The 23,847-nt window shown below is 51.0% G+C and overlaps 1 protein-coding gene across 2 annotated transcripts in view; it reads right to left on the bottom strand.

Annotated features, from left to right (window-relative positions):
* Window positions 1-3,815: 3,815 nt before the first annotated feature.
* SERGEF (secretion regulating guanine nucleotide exchange factor) overlaps window positions 3,816-23,847 on the bottom strand; it is a 229,385-nt gene continuing 209,353 nt past the window's right edge. For both annotated transcript variants that reach the window (XM_043901778.1, XM_043901762.1), the window contains one exon: window positions 3,816-4,178. In XM_043901778.1, coding sequence (XP_043757713.1) covers window positions 4,115-4,178 — 64 coding nt within the window. In that variant the 3' untranslated portion in view covers window positions 3,816-4,114. The remainder of the gene's footprint in view (window positions 4,179-23,847) is intronic.

Genomic DNA, 23,847 nt, shown 5'->3' with positions numbered 1-23,847 from the left:
CTGTGCAGTCCAGGAACCTGTGAGGGGGGTGGTAATGAGTGGGGCAGTAAGGGACGAGACCTCCGCCCAGGGGTCATGCGGCCACAGAGCTGCCCGATCCACACCACATGAGTAACAGCCACTCATAAGCATCAGGACGGAGAAGCCAAGCAGTGTCAGCGGCTGCAGGGAGACCAGAGTTCCCTCGAGCTGGGGTCCTTCCTGGGAGAAGTGCCTCTGGGTGACTCAGGTGGGACTTGACATGAGGCCGTTTGGAACAGGGGTTTTCAGGGACACAGGAGCTGACGGGGAACAGGGATTAACATACACTCAGCATCTGTCATGTGTAGGACACCTGAGACACGCTGTCTAATGATGACCCACAGTAACTCAACATGCCCATTACAGAGGCAAGGGAAGAGGCACAGAGAGGTAAAGTCACTGTTTCAAAGCCACACAGCTGATGAATGATGAAGCTAAGTTTTTAACCCAGGTGGTCTGACTCCAGAGCTTAGGTGAAGCCATCTCAAGTCCTCATCGAGGACTTCCTGGGGCTGGAGGTGGAATTGATTGGGACACCGGAGTTACTGGTCCTGAATACCAGGGTCCTCAGGCCATGGGTGTGACAGATGGGCCATTTACCTGCTGCTCTGAGCTTTCCACACACACATTTGACTACCTCGATTTCCTGCTTAAACATGTTGTCCTGAGAATGAAGCCAGAGCTCGTTAAATTGGATGGCAAGGCCCTCCGGATCTCCTCTCCCGACTCTCACCTCTCTGTCGCTCTGGTTGCTGGGGAATTCGGACACTGCCCCTTAGGACCTGGAACCCCCATTCCACTTTTTGACTCGCTACCCTCCAATTTCGATTTATCACTAAGTCACTTCACTCAGAAGTGGTGGATGCAGGTGGAGGGCTTTACTCTGAGCCCCTGGCCTGGGTTCACCATTCTCAAGCACAGCCTCATCAAATTTTGACCTGATAACCCACTGGGACCGAAGGTGGTGGGGTGTCAAGGGGAGCCTGTGTGGCAGGTTAGGATGTAAACATCCCCCAAACACCTGGTATGTGGCTGCCCATCAATAGTCGTTCCAGGAGCCTCAGACCTAAGTCCTGTGAGCACACAGGGGATCTCACTCCCCTCCCCTTCCCTCATTCTCATAGGGCAGTGTGGTGGGGGGACAGGGGAAGGCCAGTTTGCTTAGTCTAGTAGAAAAAAAAATCATTCTTAGAAATAAGTGGGCATTTTCTCAAGCTGGCTTCTATGGCTCATTAGCTAATCACCATCAAATGATTGGCCATCCACAGCATAGTTAACAAACATTTGTTAGAGATAAAAGCAGAGGGTGGGTGGGGTTGAGGGGATCTTAGAGCCCATGCGTTCAGCCTCTCCACCCTATGGTAACCCTAAGTGTGTACTGACCAGCTCATTCATTATTACCCATTGGGCACATCCTCTGTCCCAGGACCCATCCTTGGTGAAGGGTTCCAGAATCAACCAAGACCTGGTCCCTTGCTCATGAAGAGCTCAAGATCTAGTAGGAATGAAGGGCTTGGGCATTTACAAGTCTGTGAATAACCAATAGGGTTCAGAGGATCCAGAAAAAAAAGTCTGGGAGACACTGCCAACAGCCCCTCATCCTCCTGAAAGCCCCCCCACCTGGGGCTTTCAGGCACTGCTTAGATCCACCCAGTGAGCTGACGTGGAGAAGCCTGCCCACTGCTGTCACTGGAGGGGACTGGAGGGTCCGAGGTGTCGTCTACTGCCATTCATTCTGGCATGCATGGATAGCTGGGCTCCACATGCTTCTAAGAAGAGTCTGGCTCAGGTTCTGAGGCCTAGGGCCAATGCACCACCTTACCCTGACTCAGGCTGGGAAGGAGCCCCACAAGGAAGCCTTGGCAGGAGCACGAGGGCTCAGCAGCAGAGGCTTCGGTGTTCAGATTTCTTCCAGCAGGTGCCGGAAGAGGTAGGGGGAACTCCGCACGGCTGTGCTGTAAGACAGACAGCATGCGGGTTCCTCAGGCATGGAAACCCTGTCTAGAAGGTATGGGCCTGAGGACTAACCCGTGTGGGGCTGCCTTCTGATGCAGACCACTTAGCCTGTAGGACAGCAGGTGGCAGCCAGTAATGGTGGACTTGCTCCAGTTTGGGTCATCTCTGGGCCATCTGATCGCTCCATCTCAGAAGGCTTGGTCACCTTGGCAAGACCAGCTCAGAGTGTCCAGGCAAGTCCTTCCTTCCACTCTGGAAGTGCCTAGAGGTTGTACTGGCCTCTACTGGTCCTGGGGTGTGGGAGGACCAAAGGCTTTGCTGGCCAGTGCAGTGATGTGGACTCCATGCACTGGTGTTCAAGGTCAGCCAGTGGCCATGGGTGGTCTCTAGGTGCAGGCCTGAGGAGCTCAAGATGGCCCTCATCCCCACTCTCCCGAGTCGAACCCCCTGCTGATCTCAGGGCCACCCCTTGTCTGTACCCCTTGTCTGGCTCAAAGTACTGGATGGGTCACCTCCCAATTAGGACCCTGAGCCAGGAGTGAGGTGTGTGACCTTAAGATGGTCCCTTCTCCTTTTTGGGCCTCTCTTTCCCCACATGAACAACAAAAATGTTGGATGAGATCAGTGGTTTTAAAATGTTTTCAAGCTCCCCTTGTCAAGTGAAATCTTATATGAAGCTTGATATATGTACAGGTTGAAATGATGCTGCTGTGAATAAGGTTGGGGGGTGGGCAGACCTCTGTGTAGCTGGCTTTCCTTTACCCACAGACCACACAGTGGCCACTGTCAGGAGGTTGCTGTCAATCTCAGGAGACTGCTAGGGTCTGGAATGCAGTTTAGAGGCCACTAGGCTAGAAGGTGAATACAGGTCCTCCAGTCATAATGTCCTGGGCTTTTGTAATATTCTCAAGCCTTTGGAGCCTAGCATTCCAAGATTCAAATGCTCTCCTGAGTCAGAGGGAGGCGCTGTGCAATGTGCCACAGCCCTGGCTGGCTGGTTCGCGATACTGCCCCCCAGGGAAAGCCACTTTCTGAGGCCCTCTGGCCACAGGCCTGCTGGCAATCACAGCAGAGGACAGGCTATGGCCCCAGAGCCATAGCTACCACCCAGGGAAGCCTGAGGCCTGTGGTCTGGCCTGGTCCCCATTTCATCTGACGGCCCCCTTCCTGCAGAGGCCAAGGGCCTGGGGGGCAGAGCTCAGGGGCTAGGGCTCTTGATGCTGCTTTCCCTTAAGACCCTCCCTCCCACGGGGTGCTGGTCCCTCACCTGGAAATACAGCTTGGCAACTACAGTCACACAGACTGGCTGCAGAGTCCTGCCTGGCTCAGAGGAAGACACTGACCTGGGGAGTTTCACTGGTTCTGAAGATTCCCTTGTCTGTCCCAGGGGTCTCTTTGGCCCGATCTTTCCAGAAGTCTTGTCTCTTCCTCTACTTACTCATTACACTTCCCCCACCCCCACTCCAGAGCCCTCTCCCTTAGTCCCAGTCACCAAGGAAAGAACTCCATCCTGTCCAAGTATTCAGTCACCGGATCAGGGTATATCGAACCAGGGTACCTTGAACCAGCAGACTGCATGCTCTGGGTGCTGAGAATGAAACCCCAGAGCTGGACTTTCTGTCCCCACCAGTTAGGGACAGGCTGGAGCCTTCCTGCTCCTTCCTAAGTCCTTGGGTAAAGGCTTCTTATGCACTGGGTAGAAAAGATGCCTGTTTTCTTGAGCCCAGACACCAGGCAGGCAGCCACCCATCATTCTGGTCTTGTTGGTCTACCCGCAGTGCCTCCTGAATCCCTCTCAGGATTGCTCCAACCCAACAAAGCAATTCTCCAGGGACACATTAGGTGGGTAAGGTTACTTTATTCAAGGGTCTCTGCCACAAGCCCATTTCTGAACCTGTCAGGTTGGGTTTGGGGAGAAGTTTCCGCATGTCTTTCATTCTGGTTTCTCTCTTGCTCCACGGCTTCTTGAGCTCTGGCTTCCTTGGCGGCATCTGGGGAAGGACTGGTGACGCTGGGGGGCTGGCCCAGGGCAGGGAGGGCTGGCAGCTGGCAAAGGGCCAGGGAGTGGCCGGCCCCGCAGCCCACACGGAGTCCCAAGGAGGAACGCAGGCCCGGCACGGGCTTCGGGACCCAGACGTCAGCTTCGGTGCCATCCCCGCACATGCCGTGCTCGTTCCAGCCCCAGGAGTGACACACACCACCTGAGGCAGAGAAAGAGACAGACTGGTGTAGCCATGGTCCTGGAACAGGCCCGAAACACTCACCCTGGGGGTGTGGTATCCCCGAGGACCCCAGGTTACTCCTGAGGAAACCAAAGCGCAGCCACACCTGGGGGCCTGCCCGCCCTGCTGGCTTCCTCCCCTGCCCTCGAGTCTGCTTTTCTTCACTCCCACCCACCCGCCACTTTCCTGCCTCAAACCTGGCTCTCCTCCTTGGCCCCTCCCTCCCCCTATAGGCATCTCTCTCTCTCTCTCTCTCTCACACACTCACACTCAAACACACACACACACACACACACACTCCTAGACCTGCCAGTTCTGCCTCTGAAAGTCTCTCCAATCCTTCCCCACCCCTCCATCTCCTGATCCAAACCCCATTTTCTCTCATCTGGGCCACACCAACAGCCAACTAACCAGGCTGCTCACCATCCACTCCGATCTTCAAGGAGCATCAGGATAATCTCTGACACGGCAGATCTAACCAGGTCACTCCCCTGCTTCACTCTTCACTGACTTCCCACCGCCTTTAAAGGCCTTTTCTGGCCAGTGAAGCAGAGTGGTCTGGCGCTGGACCAGCCTGCAGGGCTCCCCTTTCACACTCTCCCCTACCCCACTGCATGCTAGAACCCCTGCTTCCTTCAGCTCCTGAAACATGCCCTGCTGGGCTGACCTTTCTCTCCAAGTCCCGGCTTTGCTGGGCTTTACACCCCCCTCATCCTTCAGAATCTGTTTAGATCATGATCAGAGGCCAGATTCCCCGGCATCCAGTCAACCTGGATTCCTGTCATCACCCTTGTACTTTTCCCCGCGGGTGGTGGATAGATGGTCTAGGTGGTGATGGATTTACTCTCCCCTCCTCACGAGACTGTCTGCTCTGCAGTGAGGGAGGAACACGGATGTTCTGTTCACCGCCCTGTCTCAGTTGCCGCGATAGGGTTCGCTGGATTGATCAACGACTGAAGAGCTCACACCCCTACAGCCAATCTCTGAGCCAGCATTAGAGCGCACATCTCTCCGACAGCCCATGAGGCTCCCACCCCATCACAGCACCTCTTCCTAGGTTTTGGACCCTTTCCTAGAGTCTAACTAAACTCGCTCACATTTTTCTGTTGTTAAAAAAAATTTTTTTTTTCTGGATATAAAAGTAATACATCTTCATGGTAAAGGCGGGCGGGGGGAGAAAAATATGGATAGGTGTAAAGAAAAGCAGACTCCTAGAATCTTGCCCACTGCAATGAATATTTTAACTATTTTACTTTTTTTTGGCTACACAACACAGCATGTGGGATCTTAACTCCCTGACCAGGAATCGCCCCATGCCTCCTGCATGTTAACCACTGGACCGCCAGTGAATATTCCCACTACGAATATTTTCAATATCTCTTTCAAATCTTCAATTTGTGAAACCTGTAAATATCTGTGTACTTATTGTTTTGCTTTTCTGCCTTAATAACATAAACATTTCTCCATAGAATTACGGATTCTTCAAAAAGTAAATTAAAAATGGTTTGTTTGAAATTTTGAAAACACTCAATATGCAGAAAAGTACAAATAATTTAACAGAAAGACATGTTCCCCAATCAGATTTAGAACATAAGTTAACATTTTACCACATTTGTTTCAACCTTTAAAAAAATTAATCAATTATAAAGATACCATCTAAGACCCACCTCTCATCCTTGGCCCTCCTTCTATCCATTCCCTCCTTCCAGGAAGTAACCACTATTTGAAGTTGGTGTACATTGCCTGCATGCTTGTTTTATATTTTTCCACATATATGTGTCCTTAAATACTATGTAATTTTTTTAGTTTGTTTTAAAGATTTACGTAAGTAGCGTCACTCAAATATATCTTTTGTTGTAACTTGCTCTTTATACCATTGTTTTTGAAATCTATCTGAGCTGACAGTTACAGATTTAGTTCATTTATTTCAACTGTGCATAGTATTCTACTATGCATAAATCATATTTTACTCACCCATTTCCCTTCTGATGGACAGTTCTTTAATGATGATCATTGCTGCTATTTTATTACACAATGCATAATTTACAACAATCCTATTACTATTGTTGCTACTATAAACCGCACTGCAGTGAATATCCTGGAACACGTGTCCCTGTACAAATTGGTGTTTGTGCACATTGATCCCTAGAAGTGTGAGTGTGGTGGAATCACACGCTTACATTTACCAGGTATGGCCAAGGGCTTCCCAGGTGGCTCAGTGGTTAAAGTATCCACCTGCCAATGCAGGAGCCACTGGAGACATGGGCTTGATCCTTGGGTCGGGAAGATCCCCTGGAGGAGGAAATGGCAACCCACTACAGTATTCTTGTCAGGATAATCCCATGGACAGAGGAGCCTGGTGGGCTACAGTCTGGGGGGTGGCAGAGTCAGACACGACCGAACACGCACGCAGGTAGAGCCAAACCGCTCCTCACTGTGGCTGCAGTCTCATCATTTATAGTCCCATCAGCAGTGGATATGAATTTGTTTCCTTCTGTTTTTGCTGTTACATTCTTTTGATTCTTATTAAGTACATGTAATTATTTTGCAATTTTGACTACTAGTGAGATGAAGCATCTCTTTATGATACTACCCCTAAATTGCTTCTTCTATGTAGTGTGTTTACATTCTTTCATTCTTTGCCTGGTTTTGGTTGCTTGCCTTTTCTTCCCTCCTAATTTGTAAGTGTTCTTTGTGTATTCTTTTGTTTATATAATCCTTTGTTATAAACATCGTGTCTTCTCCCAGAAGTCTGTGGTGTCTCTTCACTTTGTTTATGGTGTCTTTTGTTATAAAGATTATTTAAAATGACTGCCTAATTATGCCCACTATGGAGATTAAACAGTTTCCTTAACCTGCATTTTATTATCAGATAGGTTGTTTCTAATTTTTCATTATTTTGTATAACATTTCTATGAACATCTTTGTGTGTGAATCTTTGCCTACATTTCTAATTATTTTCTCAAATTAGATTCTTAGAATGGGAATTTCTGGTCAAATGGCGTGGACATTTTTGAGATTCCTGAGTACTGCTTTGAGTACTGCCAGAATACTTTTCACAAAGGCCACTCGAATATAACTACAGCAATCTGTGCAAATCTCTATATCACTCCAGTATTGTCAGTAGTTATTCATTATTATAATATTTAAAAATCTTTTCTAATTTGAAGGCAAAGATGGATCTCATTATTTTTATTGTATTTTTCTCATTCCCTCTGAAACTGAAAAACAATTCTTATTTTTCTCAGATATCTGTATTTCCTCTTTTGTGTACTGTCTGCTTTACAAGTTTTCCCTGTTTTATATAGAAGAGTTTAAGTGTTCAGACCCAAAAGCCAGATGGCCTGGGTTCAAAATCCCAACTCCTCCATTAATTAGCTGTGACCCTGGGCAAGTTACTTAGCTTCTCCGAGCCCCAGTCTCCTCATCTGTTAAATGGGGAAGCAATTATCTGAGTTTGTAATTATCTTTACATTTCACTCATTAACCACTGAAAAATCTGTTTTGTGGACCACTCTTTCACAGAGGGAGCCTGGCTGGCCCGGGATTACCCTTCTCCTTCCTTTTCCCTGGGAGGAAGGCAGTCATTAGCCAAAAGCCTGGGCTTGGGGAAACACAGGTGTCTGCCTGTTTGGCCCACGAGTGAGGAAATGCACACAGAGAGGATGAGCCCCAGGCCACAAGTCCTGCAGCTCACAGGCGTTTCAGCCAGGCCGACCTGAGGAACAAGGTGGACAGTGGGATGGGCCTGGGACCCGCGGGCTTCCTTCGGCACCTGGTGCGGGCTCCGCGCCCGGCCCTGGTGAGTGGCACCAGCTGACAGTCAGCAGGAATGGGGGTGGGAGGAAGGCAGCGCTGACCTAGCAGCAGGACACGGCACAGTGGGCAGCTGGCAGGCCCCTCTCCTCCTGCCAAAGGAAACGCTCTGAGGAAGCCACGCGCGGGGCTGGGGTAGCCCACTGGGCTGAGAAGCCTGGCACAGGCTCAGATACAGCTTCTTCCAGCCCTCCCAAAGAGGCTGGCGTGAGGGTAGGTGCTTTATATTCTTTATCTCATTTTATTCCAACAATCCTGTAGGGCAGTCATGCTTCATAGATTATTCTCATTTTAGAGATTATGAAACTGAGGCTCTAGAACCCAGGAGGTGTGGCTCCAGAATCTATGCTGAACTCTCTACATTCTATATCAGGGCTTGCTGAATTTATTCCATAAAGGCGGACAGGAAATCCTTCAGGTTCGATGGTCTCATACGGTCTCTGTTGCATATTCTTATTATTTATTACAAGCCTTTAAAAATCATTCTTAGCTTGTGAGGCCATACAAAACAGGCCATGAATTAGATCTGGCCCATGGCTTGTAATCCACCAGCCCCTGGTACATATATAACACATACTATGGATGACTGTGGACTATGCTACGCTTGCCCTGGTTCTCACATCACCACATAGCTGTGTGACAACAGCACGTCTGTCCCCACCTCCCTCACGGGGCTCCTAGGAGGAGGCCCACGTGTGCTGATATACATTAATGCCCTGGTACCCTGCCTGACACATGGTGACAGCTCACACCCGCATGAGAAGCAGACCCGGGGGAAAGGAGGAAAAGGCAAGGAAGGCCATGCTGGTGGGAAACCTTCCCCGCAGATGGGGAGGCTGGGGGTGGAATGACAAGTCAGGGGTTCCCCAACACTGTAAAGAAACCTCCTGTAGAAAAAGACCAGGCTGCTGAACTTGGAGAGTGAAAGATGGGCTGCCCTGCAATAGACGGGCTCACCCAAGACATGCTTAAGCTCTGAGCTCCTCCAGCATCTTAGAAGATGTTTCACACACACACCCACCTCCACCCTCACCGACAGCCACCTATTCGGGGGCACAGTGGAGACGGGGGGGCCCTCTGGACTCGGCAAGGTGCTACTGTTCTCATTTAGAGGTGAGAGCCCATGACAAGACTCCTCCCAAGCTAACTGGCGTACGGGACACCCAGTTTTCAAAACAAAGGGCGTTCACGATGACTCCTGGAGTTACACAGCGATCTCTGCAGTGTGTCTGGCACTCGCCAGGCTCTCAAGGACACTGAGATCCCATCTGATTGACCCAGAGCTGCTCTACTGGACCTGGGACACCTGTCTGAGCCTTGGGTCTCAATCGCTTCAGTCATGTCCAACTCTTTGTGACCCTATGGACCAACCATAGCCCGCCAGGCTCCTCTGTCCATGGGATTCTCCAGGCAAGAATACTGGAGGGGGTTGCCATGCCCTCCTCCTGGGGATCTCCCCAACCCAGGGATCGAACTCCTGCAAGTCCTGCATTCCAGGTGGACTCCTTACCGCTGAGTCACTAGGGAAGCCCTGAGCCTTGGGTAGAGAGTTCATGGTTACAGAAGGATCCCTCCACCTCTAGAGTTCAGTGCCCTGCCTGCACAGTCAGTGGAGCTGATTCAGGCTGTGACAAGTGACACAGCTTAGGGCCCACCATACCTGCATCAGCCTAAGAGCCCTGCAGGCAGCAGAATCTCAGGGTGGGACGGTCCCTGGCACAGGTTGGACACAGCCCCTCAATCTGTTCAGGTCTGTGGCGCCTGCCTGAGCTTCTTGGCAACCTGGGTCCTCACAGGGCCTTATGGTGCTGGGACTGTAGCCCAGCGCTAGGAAAGGGGCAGCTTTTCTGTGGGAGGGTACTTGCCTAGAAGAGGCAAGCACCTGAGCATGGATGGCAGAAACCCTTGGTTGTCCCTGAAGCACAGAATGGAGACTACATTTCCCAACTTCTTGTGCAGTGGAGCGTGGCCAATGAGTTGTTCATTGTTCAGTTGCTAAGTCTTGTCCGACTCTTTGTGACCCCATGGACTACAGCACGCCAGGCTTCCCCATTCTTCACTATCTCCCAGAGCTTGCTCAACTCATGTCCATTGAGTCAGTGATGCCATCCAACCATCTCACCCTCTGTTGTCAGAAGGGTGTGTGTCTCACCCTTCTCCTCCTGCCCTCAATCTTTCCCAGCATCAGGGTCTTTTCTAAGGAGTCAGTTCTTCACATCAGGTGACCAAAGTATTGGAGCTTTGGCTTCAGCATCAGTTTTGGAGCTTCAGCTTCCAATGAATATTCAGGGTTGATTTCCTTTAGGATTGACTGGTTTGATCTCCTTGCTGTCCAAGGGATTCTCAAGAGTCTTCTCTAGCACCACAGTTCAAAAGCATCAATTTGTTGGTGCTCAGCCTTCTTTATGGTCCAACTCTCACATCCATACATGACTAATGGAAAAACCATAGCTTTGTTGATATAGACCTTTGCTGGTAAAGTGATGTCTCTGCTTTCTAATATGCTGTCTGGGTTGGTAATACCTTTCCTCTCAAGGAGCAAGTATCTTTTAATTTTATTTGCAGTCACTGTTTAATTTGCAATCACTGTTCACAGTGATTTGGGGGCCCAGGAAAATAAAATCTGCCACTGTTTCCACTTTTTCCCCATCTATTTGCCATGAAGTGATGGGACTGGATGCCATGATCTTAGTTTTTTGAGGCAAGCTGAAATGTTCTGTATTAGTTTATAGAACTCTTCTTCAAGGACAGGTGGCATGTGCCCTTTGCCTCTTCTTCTTTGTCCCTTCCTCCATCCTGTCACTGGAAATGTGGAAATGATGGCTGGAGCTCTAGCCGCCTCCTCTGACCACGAAGCTGAGGGCTACAAACTAGGGATGGTGTTTCTCAGTTTCATATAAATGTTGCCTTAATTCTCGTGGCAACCCTCTGAAGTGTTGTTGCCTCCATTTTATAGATGAGGTAACTAAGCTCAGAGAGCTAAAAGAACTCGCCCATGGTCACATGGCCATTCTAGTCAGGACTAGAATCCAGGACTCCCGAGTCTCAGGGTCCTTCAGTAGTTCCAAAATGGTAATAAAGTCACTGAATACTTAGTGTACACCAGGCCCTGTGATAAACACTTTATATGTATTAATTCACTGAATCCCCACAGCAAGCCTGTGAGATACAACCTAACACACCTGGTGAGAAGTGGACCTGAATTCCAACCCAGGCAGTAGGACTCCAGAACCTCTTTTGTCAATATGCCATCCTCTCTAGCAAAAGCCCTGCTCCTCAGGTAATGAAGAAAGGTTCAAAGTCATGGCCCACCTGTACAGCGACAAGGTCAGTGACAGGAGGCAAGAGCTGCGGCAGGTGAGAGGAGGAGCACCCTATAGAAGAGCAGGATCCTCCCCGAGCCCTCGTGAGCACTGGGGATGAGGGCGCGGCAGCCGCAGAAGACCCTGCCTCCTTCTGCCACCGCCCACCCCACCACACCCGGGGGTGGGGGCGGGGACAAGAGGAGGGAGAGAAGGTGTGAAAAGTCAGGCCACCAATGGTTCACCTTGTCTGCTGCCTCTCAGAGGCCACACATGGACCCCGGGCCTCAGGCAGAGCTGCTCTTCTGCGACACCAGGCAGTGACAGAGAGAGAGAGAGAGAGAGAGACAGGAGGGGTGAGGTCTGAGCACCTCACGGAGAGGAAGGCTCTGGGTCCAGGAAGGTGGTAGATGTCAGTGTGGATGGAGCTGGCCTCGGAGCCGGGCAAGTTTGGGAGAAATGCCTGAGTGTCCAGCCACCTAAGCTCATGGGTATCTCACCATTTGGGCAGTAATTGGTGGTCCCTAGGTCCTGCTGTGAGCAAGGAATTCAGGCTTCCTGATGCGTTTTGGGTCCAGGTGGCAACCTCAGGACAGAAAGACGAAGATTCAGGACCAGAGTCTCTCTTGCCTGGACAATTATAACAGCTGGTTTCTGGGTGGGGGAAGTCAGGCTGAAACACAGTGTGGACTAGGTCCTCTCATGGACAATTTCCTGTCTCCCCACTGTCTACAATGGCCTCTTAGCTGACTCTCACGGTGGCCTGTCCCTCCTGGCTGCATCAGCGCTCTTTCCTCTGTTCCAGCCCCACAGGTTTGCCACTGTCCCCTGAGTTCCCCCAGATCTTTCACACAGTCATGATTCTGCTCAGATGAGTCCATTTATTTCATCGTGTGGACGCCTCTTCTGGCTTGGACCCTGTACTGGACACAGGACCCTGAAGAGGAAAATCAGTCTCTGGCCTGGGGCTCCCAGGCCATCAGGGTACACAGCCTCCTGCGTGCATGCTCAGTCACTTCAGTCGTGTCTGACCCCGTGTGACTCCATGGACCATAGCCTTTGAGGCTCTGCTGTCCATGGGATTCTCCAGGCAAGAGTACTGGAGTGGGTTGCCACTTCCTTCTCCAGGGAATCTTTCTGACTCAGAGATTGAACCTGAGTCTCTTACGTCTCCTGCATTGACAGGCAGGTTCTTTACCACTAGTGCCACCATGCTGCTGCTGCTGCTAAGTCGCGTCAGTCGTGTCCGACTCTGTGCGACCCCATGGATGGCAGCCCCCCAGGCTCCTCTGTCCCTGGGATTCTCCAGGCAAGAATACTGGAGTGGGATGCCATTTCCTTCTCCAGTGCCACCATGGGGAAAGACAATTATGGGGACCAATGGCATGTACAAGGGGGCTGGCACAACAGTGTTTACTGTGGCATTGTTTGTGAAAGATTTGAAGGGAAACCCCAAAATATCCATCAACAAAGAAATGTGCAAAGGAACTATGGTTTGACCCTACTATTGAATAATACACAGCTATTTAAAATAACGAGGTAGCACTCTGTGGCCTGACATGGGACAATACCTCAGACATTTTTAAGAGAAAATAGGATACAGAACAATATAGAGGGATTATGATTTAATTTATGCAAAGCCACTATATATTTCTGTATGTATAGATTCAGAAGGATACATCCCAAACTGAGAACAAACAGTCTCTGAGGAAGAGAGGGAGAAATGGGGGAAGGATGACTGATATTTTCTTTGTTGTGTGTTTATATATTTTAAAAACCAATAATATAGGATGATGATTAAAAAACAACAGTATTCCTAAGGGACAGAGGGTAGCATAGAGGAGAGAATTATATGCTCTGTTGTGGATACGAGGCAGGTGTCACTGAAAGTTCCAGGAATTAATTGTGAGCTGGGTTTTGAAGGATGAATAAGAGTTCACCTGTCTTAAGTAGAAGGTACTCACTGACATTTGCCTACTTGGAGCAACTTTCATTGATCTTGCTGGCATCTTTATGGCTGCAGGAGTAAATTTTGGCCCAGTGTAGGGCTGGGTCCTCCTGCGCTGTTGGAAGGCTGTTAATCTCACTTCCGCTGAGTTCTTAAGGTACCCAGAGCTCTCTAAGCACGCACACCACACTCCTGGATCTAGAGGTGTTTCTATTTGTAACTGTCTCGCTGGTCTGTGAGCTGGGATGAGAGCCAGGCATGGGGAGCAGGTCACGCTCGTCAACCAGCCCTCAGGTACATGGTATAAGCACTCAGGATGGAGCTACTGAGTGAAAGTGAATGCATCTGGGCCGTTCCCCTGCCCGCTGTCTCTGAGCCCCCTGCTCTGTCTGGAGAGCAGCAGAGGTGGAGCACACACACCTGACACTGAGATCTAGTGCCATCAATGCCAGTCCTGTGCCTGGATCCTCATCTCCATCTCCCTACCTGTGGCCAGAGCCGCCTCCTGGCCACTGGCCTCAAGAACAGAGAGCCGTGGTCACATTGCCCAGAGAGGGGCAGCTCCCACACCAGAACAGCCTAGAGAATGGCTGCGAGGACAATGGTCCCACGGGGCCAGTCTGAGGGAAGAGCCACTGTCCGTGCAGGACATGTCTAATAATGAGTCCATTCGTCCCTCTCTGGGGCCACTGATGCCTTCAAGGCAGGATCTCAGGCAGCAGGAAGAAGCAGGCTTCCAAAATCAGGAGCGGGGAGGGCCTGCTGGCCCACAGCATGACTCCGGAGATGCTTTTGCGACTACAGCCCAAGCTGCTAAGTAGATGCTGACTGGCCTGGGGTCCCTCCCAGATGAGGACCCATGACAGCAGTGAGAACGGGGTGAGAGGAAGAGCTGGGGCTTGGGACTGCAGGCGAGGGGGCCAGAGAGGAGGCTGTGGCTGTCCACCAGGTAAGAACGATGAAGGATTTGGGAAGGTAATGTTTAAGGGACATCCGGGATCTCACCAGCCTATCACTCTGCACGGATGCCCCTGCAAGGGTGTCCTAACTGCTCTCTCTGATGCCCCTGCTGTATTCTCTACACAAAAACTAAGTGAGTCTGTTCAAACCTGGCAGTAAGTCAACACGGCACTGCTCTGCTCAGATCCTCCGATGCTTCTTCATTGACTCAGATAAATAACAGCTTTCTCCTGGACCTCAGATTCTATCAAGTTCCACCTTGCTGACATCACCACCGCCACAATGACTGACTCCCTTCCTGTTTCTCAAACAGAACTGGCCTCTGGGCCTTTGCTGTTCTCGCTGTCTGGAATGCTCTTGCCCTGACGTCCACAGGTTCACTCCCTCACGTTGTCAAGTATTTGTTCAAATGTCACCTTATCTGGGCTTCCCAGGTGGTGCTAGTGATAAAGAACCTGCCTACCAATGCAGGAGATATAAGAGATGCGGGTTTGATCCCTGGGTCGGGAAGATTCCCTGGAGGAAGGCATGGCAACGCACTCCAGTATTCTTGCCTGGAGAATCTCAGGGACAGAGGAGCCTGGTGGGCTACGGTCCACAGAGTCACAAAGAGTCAGACAACTGAAGCCACTCAGCATACATGCACACACATCATCTGAGAGGCCTTCCCTGACAACTCTATATGAAATAGCCATCCACACCCCTCCCATCTCTTGCCTCCTCACTTGCTTTATTTTCCTTTGTATTTTTAACTTGTTATTTACAGTCTCTCTCCTGACCAGAATACAAGCCCTTTGAGAGCAGGACTCTGTGTTTGCTGCTGTTTCCGCACCCGAAACAATACTGAGTGCACTAGCACTCATACCCGCTGTTTGAATGAACGGACACTCGAATGAATGAACGGCTGGCAAGAGCAAGAGCTGTCGGATCTTTCTCAGAGGCTGAAAGAGCCCACAGACGTGGGGAGGAGATGCCACACGCAGGCCGACTTCCGCCTACCACCAGGAAGAACACTATAAGGACTGCCCTGGAGAGGGGCAGGTCGCCTGTGCCAGAGGTTCTGAGCCACCAGCTGGGGAGGGCATTCCTACGGTGGGCAGAGTCTGAGATGAGACAGAGCAGAAGTCCTTCTGAGTCTGGAGAACTTGCACGGTGGTGTGGGTGGGTTTGGATGTGAATGAGAGAAAGAGAGAGAGAGGAGGAAGGTGGAAGTAGAAGAGCTGAGGAGGGGGACACACGTCCTGGGCCTGAGCCTGGCTTCCTCGGACCTGACAGAGAAATGGCCTTGGTTCACGTAATAAATGAAAATGGGTTGAATGGATGGGTTTGCCCTCAGAGGTTTCAATCTGAGGCTGCAAGGCTGGGGCTGTCCTAGCACCTCTGTTAGAATCCGATTGCTTAAATGTTGTTCAGTTTTCCCTGTTGCTCTCTCTCCCTTTACATGAGAGGAAGCAGGCCCAGAGTGGGGCAGTGTCACGCCAATGGTCCCCACCTGCATGCCTTCTGCTGCTATGTCCCCCTCTGCATCTCTGCGGGCGCCACATTTGATGGTTAAAACAGCCCAGCGAGGAAGGGTTGGGAAGGGAGGGAAAGCTGAGTCTGAGAAGGTTCAGAAACAGCCAAGCTGAGAGACACGGAGGCCAGCCCTATGCACCCCACCTCCCAACACACACCCAGGGGTAAGGAGGTGCTGCCGCTGCCGTGGCGGCCTGGGTCACCTGCAGAGAGAGCGTGCTACGGCACGCTGGCTCCACTGGGTGACTATTCTTAGATCTAGGGAGCTAGCAACGATGGATTTAGAACTTACGAGGTGGAAATGTGTTGGCCTGTTTTATAAACAACCGAACTCCTCCCCACAGACTGCCTTTCTGAATTCTGTGTTCTCTGTCAGAACTGCTGGCTTTCTGGGCTTCTTGGCTGCACTGGGAGAAGGAACAGAAAAGACAGCTCACTCTCTCGAGGGCCTGCCAGGACCACGAGTGGAGCCGGCTCTGTGTGACCCATCTCATTGAATAGAGCCGCCCTGGGAAGGAGGTATTTTGATCACACTCTGTGGAAGAAGAAACAGAGGCTGGAAGAGGTCCCAGATCAGCACACCCTGGGAGGGCGAGGCTGTGAGTGAGGAGGCCCAGGGTGGGGTCTGGTGCTGCCAGCAGGGGTCTGCCCTGGAGATGGAGCGGTAAGGAGACAGCAAGGTGCCCGTGGGGTCTAATCCCTTTCAGGGTTTGCACATCGCTCTCCTGTCCTCCAGACTTCTCCACTGCAGGTAACAGGGAAAGATTGAAGGCGAGAGGAGAAGGGGACGACAGAGGATGATTTGGTTGAATGGCATCACTGACTCAATGGACAGGAGTTTGAGTAAACTCTGGGAGTTGGTGATGGACAGGGAGGCCTGGCGTGCTGCAGTCCACGGGGTCACAAAGAGTCGGACACGACTGAGCAACTGAACTGAACTGAACTGAATTCAGATAACCCAGTGGCCTGTCCCATAGCCCCTCCTCTTGGCAGGTCCCAAGTTGTCATCATCCCTCTTAGAAGTGTGGTCCCCAGAGCTGGCCGAGGGCTCTATCTAGACACACACTTGGTCCCAGAGACTTCCTGCATCAGTGCAGCCTCAGGCCACAATAGCTGTGCTGGAGTCCAAGTCGGCTGACTCTCCCCACAGCCCACTTCCACCCCAAAACTGTTTCTGCAGGAGCTGCTGAACTGTGCTGTACAAACACTGGCCTGGGTGCTGGTGTTTGGACCTGACCGGGAATTTCAAGGTGTCTCCATCAAGTATCACTTTCCGAAGTGAACACAGCCACTGCTGAGGGGCACCAGCAGCGGGCCACAGTGCAGCGCTGAGGCCTGGAGTCTGGTCATGGCGGAGTCTCCTGACACCGTGCTCCCCACGCCTGTTTGGGAGCCCCCAGTGTTCAGAAGAGGAGGCAGGGCACCAGTGCATTAGTGGGGGCGGGAGGAAGGTTTGTCCTAGAACCCAGCAGCAGGTCCAGAAGAAACCACATGCAGGTTCGGAGGTTCGGGCACTAGAGTCCATTGAGAAGCCACTGGATGACACAAACCTGGGAAGGAATTCTCCTTATGCTTTCCAGTCACTGCAAAAATACCTGCTGAGTGTCTACTCTGGGTGGGGGGCTGTGCCTGGGTCAGCCTGACCCGTTTGGTCCACAACGACCAGGCTCCCACACAGGTGGGGTGCTCATCCCACGGTGACAGTGCAGGGAGCTGGGTGCCCTGGAGAAGGTACACCCAGAAAGGCAGCGGTCAGTTCTTCAAAGGGACCAAACCCCCTTGGGAATAGGGTCTGTCTCTTATTGATCTCTATTTTTTCCAGACAGTAAAATTTTCTTGAATTTCATAACATTAAAAAAAAATATATAGTACAATATAGGAAACAACTAAGGGATTAATACTTTCAATTTATATTAGTCTACTTTTTTTCCTTTTAAAAAAATGTTATTTTTTAGAGCAGTTTTAGGTTCACAGAAAAATTGGAAGAAAGTATACAATTCCCTGACCCCACACTCACAGCCTCCCTACCATCAACATTCCTTAGCTGAACAATACATTTGTCACAGTCAACAAACCTACATTGATACATCATTATGACCCAAAGCCCATGGTGTACCTTAGGGGTCACTCTTGGTGCTGTACATTCTATATGTGCGTGCATGCTAAAGTTGCTTTAGTCATGTCCAACTCTTTGTGACCCTATGGACTGTATGGCTCTTTTGTCCATGGGATTCTCCAGGCAAGAATATCGGAGTGGGTTGCCACTTATATTCTATGGGTTTGAACAAATATATGGCCAGCTATCCACCATTATTATTTAATTGTCCTAAAATTCTGAGCTCCACTTATTTCCCTCTGGTTTTATCTACCAGAGATGAATGAACGAGTGAGTGGATGAAGAGTTACAAGAGTGTCCATAAGGTTCAAGCTCAGTTCTAGTGGGACGGGTATAGCAGAGAACAAGGCTCAAGGCTCCAGTACTCAAAGGGCTTATGTTCCAACAGGGGACCAACCGGCAAGCAGGCACACAACTCTTCATCACATGGCAGGTGACATGAGTTATGTAGAAACCAAAATAGGGTGATAGAATTAGAAGGACAGATTGTAAGAAGTCTTTCCAATAAGGTGGCCTCTGAGCTATGACCTGAAAGATGAGGAGGAGCCAGCCACACAGTCACCTGGAGGAAGGGGTTTCCAGGAAAGGCCCAAAACCAGAGGGAGTTTTGCTGGTTCCAGGAACACGCAGGAGGCCGGTGGGGTCTGGGGATGAGAGCAGGGGAGAGGCAGGCTTCTGACTGAAGGGGAGGCAGGGCCATGGGGAGGCAGGGCCATGTGGAGGCGGGGGAGAGGGCAGGAGTGTGCGGCAGGTGGGCTGAGAAGCCTCTGGAGGGTTTAAGAAAAGGGTGATCAGCTCTGACTCACATCTGAAAGGGCCGCTTGGTGAAGGGCAAACAAGGAGGGAGACGGTCAGGAGGCCCCTGCAGCGCTGGGGATCAGGCCGGGCAGGACGGGGTGGTGCTCGGAGACAGCTGGCAGCAGTGGGGACAGAGGAATAGATGGATTTACAGTCTATTTCGGAAGCAGGGTGTGTAGGACCTGCTGATGGAATTTCATAGGGAAAGAGTGAAAGAAGGGATCAAGAGGGACTCCCTGAACGATGGGCAAAGAGCACGCTTATTAAGGTGAGGCAGCCTGCGGGGAGCAGTCAGCTTGGGGAGCAGGTCCGGAGTTCTGTTTTGGACATTTTAAGATGGAAAGACTTTTAAGAAATGAGTGAGTGACCTGAGTGAGAAGTGGGAAACTGGGAATAACAAAAGGCAGGGACTAAGAGATGTGGGAATAACTAAAGGCAGGAGCTACCAGGTAAGTTTATGATGCGATGGGGCCCAGATGGTGCCTGTATCACTCTGAATTCCAGCTTTCTGAATGAAGCGCACGACTGGGATGGATGCATGCTACATGGGCTAATATATAGATTTCTTCCGTGAATGTCCCTACTTCCTAAAAAACACATTACATTGGAAACAAAATTACCACTTCGGATAATTATAACCCACCAGCCCAAGTTCTCCCACTGGTCCCATGGGAAGCGGCATTCTTCACTCAAGTCTGTGAGCGGCCAGGCTGCTGGGCTGGGATGCACAGGCTTGGGGTTCTCCCAGGGCTGGGAGTCGGCAGAAGCAGCATGCCCAGAGGATGCAGGGCCGGCACGGGAACGGCAGCCCTGCCGCCAGACTCTCTTTGGGATGCCTTCTAACTCCCAGGGAGTGAGGGGCCACCAAGAAATGAGGGCCTCAGGGCAGGCAGCTCCCTGGCCCTGAGAAGAAACCACCGCGTCCAGGGAGGACCGGCGAGTCCCAGGCTGTGTGACTGTTCACGTCCCCAGAAGGGGCTACCCAGCCTCCTGTGGTCTCAGTCCCAGGTGACAGACTCCCCTCTCAGATAACAGGAGTGGAGGTGCTAAGCCAGGCGCAGGCTGCTGGTGCCCCACAGGCGCCCTAGCTCAGAAGAAAACCCGAAGCCTGGCTCTTGGCCTCTAAGGTTCCACACCGCCTGGTCCCCAGGCCCCTCCCTCCGCCCACTGCTGCTACTCCGGTCCTCACTCCCTCCTCTCCAGCCACACTGGCCTCCTCGCTGTTCCTCCAACTGCCCAGGCATGCTTCCTGCATTAGCTCTCACACTGGCGGTTCCCCGTGTCTGGAACGTTCCTTCTTAGATATCCACATGGTTCTTCCTCCCCCTCCTTTCACTTGGCTCTCAGTTCAAACGTCACCTTCTCAGAGGGCATCCTCTGACCACTCAACCACCCTTCCACCTCTCACACTGCTCTCTTCCTTCCTAGTATGTCGTGCGTGTGTGTGTGCTAAGTCGTTTCAGTCATGTCCAACTCTTTGTGATCCTATGGACTGTAGCCTGCCAGGCTCCTCTGTCCATGGGATTCTTCAGGCAAGAAAACTGGAGTGGGTTGCCATTTCCTCCTCCAGGGGATCTTTCTGACCCAGGAGTTGAACCCATGTCTCTTACACCTTCTGCATTGGCAGGCCCACAGCATTATGAGGAAAAACTAAATGAGCCCCCTAATATGTCACCCCCCGCACCATATACCTGTCTTCCCACTGGAATGAAAAACTTCAAGAGAGCGAAAATTTCATTTTGTTCCACTGCAGCATCCCCAGCACTTAGAACAGTGATGGGTACATAAAAGGTGCTCAGTGAACATCTATTCTAGGAATGAATGGGTGTCACTTGCCCCAGGAGGAACTCATTTCCTTGAGGAGAAGCCAACTCTGAGAGCTGGGCAGGCCATCCACAGGGGCCATCAACCATCAATCCAAAGGACCTGCAGTGGGTATGTGTAGAGGGGCAGTCGGGGAAGCCCATGTCGAAGGCACCTGCAGTTTGAAGGGCACTGGGGCCCCAACTGTGGGGGCAGGGAGACATTACAGTTAAAGACTGGGCAGACTCCATTTCCAGCTCTAGGAGCACCATGGCCTGGCACAGTCCATCTCAGCTCTTTGCATGAGCACCAGGACTCAGCCAGGTGCCTGCAGGCCGACCCTCCCCTTCCTGAGACAAGGAAAGGCCAGCTGCGGAGTAGACATCCAAGTCCTTACTCACTGACCAGAGACTCTGAAAGCAAATGTTGCTCACTGGCTCTGGAGCCTGACAGACTTGGACTTGATCTTGCCTCTGCCACCTACTGTGTGTGTCTGAGCTTCAGTTTCTTCATCTGTAAATAAGGACAGTCATCTTTCTTCTACTTTTTTTGCATGAATAGGTAACATGCCCAGCACAGAGTCCATCACACAATACATGCCTAGACGGCCCTCGCTCCCGTCCACATCTCCCCATCCACTGATGGGACAGCCCCATGCCTCTTGCCCAGAGTCCATTCCGAGCCCTCCTTGGTCTGCTCTATCTTGCTGCCAGCCACGGGTAAACTTGGGAGAATCCCCCAGTACAGGGGAACATGACAAAAGCAGGCCATCCATCCCTCTTCCTCACTCTCCTCTGCCAGACTCCCTGCGCGGAACAAGAAGATCAGATTTCACACAAGTTCTCCGAGGGTTCAGATAAGTGTTTGTCTGAGGTGTCCTGACAGGCACCAACCATGAAGCGTCGCCATGGAAACCATTCTGTTCTTCTCTGCTGTGTTGTTTGTTTTCTGGCTGAGCTGCAGTGGTGGTGCAGGGGGAAGGGCAGCCGATGTAGTTACCGAGGGTCACAGTCCCGAGGAGGCCTCTGTTCCCTCGGGGCTGTACGACCCAAGGGAGCACCCCGCTTCTCCCTGGATCTGACTGTCCTCAACTCCAAGAAGCAGGCCACTGTTTCTCAAAGCATGGCCTCATGGCCATCTGCACTCATAACAGTCAGAGTCCTGGCACCCACCCCAGACCAACTGCCAGAGTCTCCCGTGGAGGCTGTGATACACACTAGAGTTTGAGAGCCACTGGTGGAGGAGTCAGATTAGTTAGATGTTTTCAGCCTCCCATGGGGAAAAGATAACACCGAAGCTACTCTGGCTGGAGCAGGGGCGAGTGGCTCAGAGCTGACACAGCCTCCCGGTACCCTCAACTGGCTTCAAGGACTCCTAGGTTTTCCCAGAGCACAGTTTGAAAACCATTGGACTAGATGATTTCTAGTGCCTTCCCTAGAAGGGGAGTCAAATATTCATTCATTCATTTACCAATATTTTTTAGGTGCCTTTTGCTTTCTTTATCCCAAGTCTTAGTTTGAAGTCATAGCTCTGCTACTTACTAGACGTGTAATCTTGAGCAAATTACTTTATCTCCCTGGGGCTCAAATTTCTCATTTGCATTGGGAAAATAGTACTTGTTTTCCCTACCTCACAGGACTCTTATAATGATCAAACAATCAAATGAGAACACCTATGAAGAAGTGATTTGTTACTTGGAAGAGACTCTATAGATGCCAACAACTAGTGTTAGTAGCCTAACTATCTGAAATCTGCAAAACTAAATTAAGTCCTTTCAGGCCCCTATGGATTGTTACTCTCCTACTCTTTGCAGCTAAACTTGAAGAAAATATTACAGGGTGTAGGGGACCATTGGTCTAAAAGTTTCCGTTAAAAAAAAAAAAAAACAGCAACAAATATGGCTCAGTTTGTTATCTTCTAAACAGAACATTTCTGTATCACCCAAATTTTCTTTGATGATCATATAAACAATCTGAAAAACTAACACTGTTGAAAATATTGTCTGAAATACACAGTTCTTTCCGAAAAAAACTCTTAAAAAATCTGATTCTTTAAAATGATTTCAAATGAGGCACTCAGAGCAAGGGCAGATGCCAGGCCGGGCAGGGCTGCAGCACGGCCCTACAGGAGGAGCACGGGGCGGCTCTGCCACCAACTCGGCTCATGGCCTTGGGTGAGTCACCACCTCTCAAGGGCCTCTGTTTCCCCACCTATAAGCCGAAGGCAGCACCTTTACTGATCCCCAAGGGCCCTTCCGGCTCTGAGCTTAGTGCCTTAGGACAATGGTGTGTAGCTTCCGGCACCCCAGGGCCCTCCGCAGCACCTGCCGTCCTGCTGGGCTCGAGATGGCTCAGGTAGACCGCCTTTGCTGAAAACCATGTCTCTCTCCCCAGTCACTAAATCGGAACCTCAGGCTGTCCAGAGCACCCTCAGCCCTACTGCAAACCCAAAGAAGGAAGATGAGGGAGTGAGCATGTAGAGGGGAGAGCCGGCTCACCTAAGAGCTGCACTTCTGGAGGTGATGGGGTCCCAGGAAGAACTACAGACCCAGAGAGGCCTCATCTGGCGGGAAGACCACAGAGGTGGCGTCAGAGGATGGGACTGCACCCGTCCTCCAGCCCTTCCCGCTGTGTGCTTTGGGGCCAGCCACTCCCTGCTGCCAAGCTTCAGGGTCTCCACCACAACCGGGGCTATTACACAGGACAAACCCCATGAGGCTCGTGTGAGAGTGAATGGAAACTTCTTATATATTGTAAAGCTATACATTAGTTACCAGTAACACCACATATTGTGCCCAAAGATTGAAAGGGAACGACTCTACTGGTCCTTTAAGAAACCCACAGCCCTGGGGAGTATAAGTCCTGGGCCTCAGGACAGGTGGGTATGGCACCCGAATGGCAAGTTACTTCACTGTGTGAACTGAGCTGCACAGGAAAGACTCTTGGCCTGGCCTGGTTCCAGTCCAGTGGAGACCAGGCAGTACTGAAACTGAAAGCAGTCAGTAGGAGCACAGAGCCCATCAGTGTGGACAGGTCTCTATTCCGAGCATTCACGTGTTCACCCAGTTAACAAACATCCCTTTTGTATCAACTTCAGAGAGAGTACTACACTTGGGTGCCTTGGGTGTGCAAGGAAGGAAGAGGAGGGAATGAGCAAAGATGAATAAGATAGTCCCCATTTTTAAGCAATTTCCAGTCTCTTAATTAACAACATTTCCTGAGCTCTTACTATATACCAGGGACCCCGCTGCACAACTTCCATGATCTCATTTCATACCCATAATATCCCAACAGGGTGGGAATGCTCAGGATTCCTATTTCACTCTAAAGAAGCTGCGGCTCTGGCTCCCTGGAAACTAAGTGATGCAGCCAGGCCTCGAACCAAGGTCAG

This window comes from Cervus elaphus, chromosome 1 (assembly GCF_910594005.1).
Source record: "Cervus elaphus chromosome 1, mCerEla1.1, whole genome shotgun sequence".
Lineage (NCBI taxonomy): Eukaryota > Metazoa > Chordata > Mammalia > Artiodactyla > Cervidae > Cervus > Cervus elaphus.
Note: the sequence above shows the minus strand (reverse complement) of the source record. Positions and strands in the feature narration are given on the sequence as shown.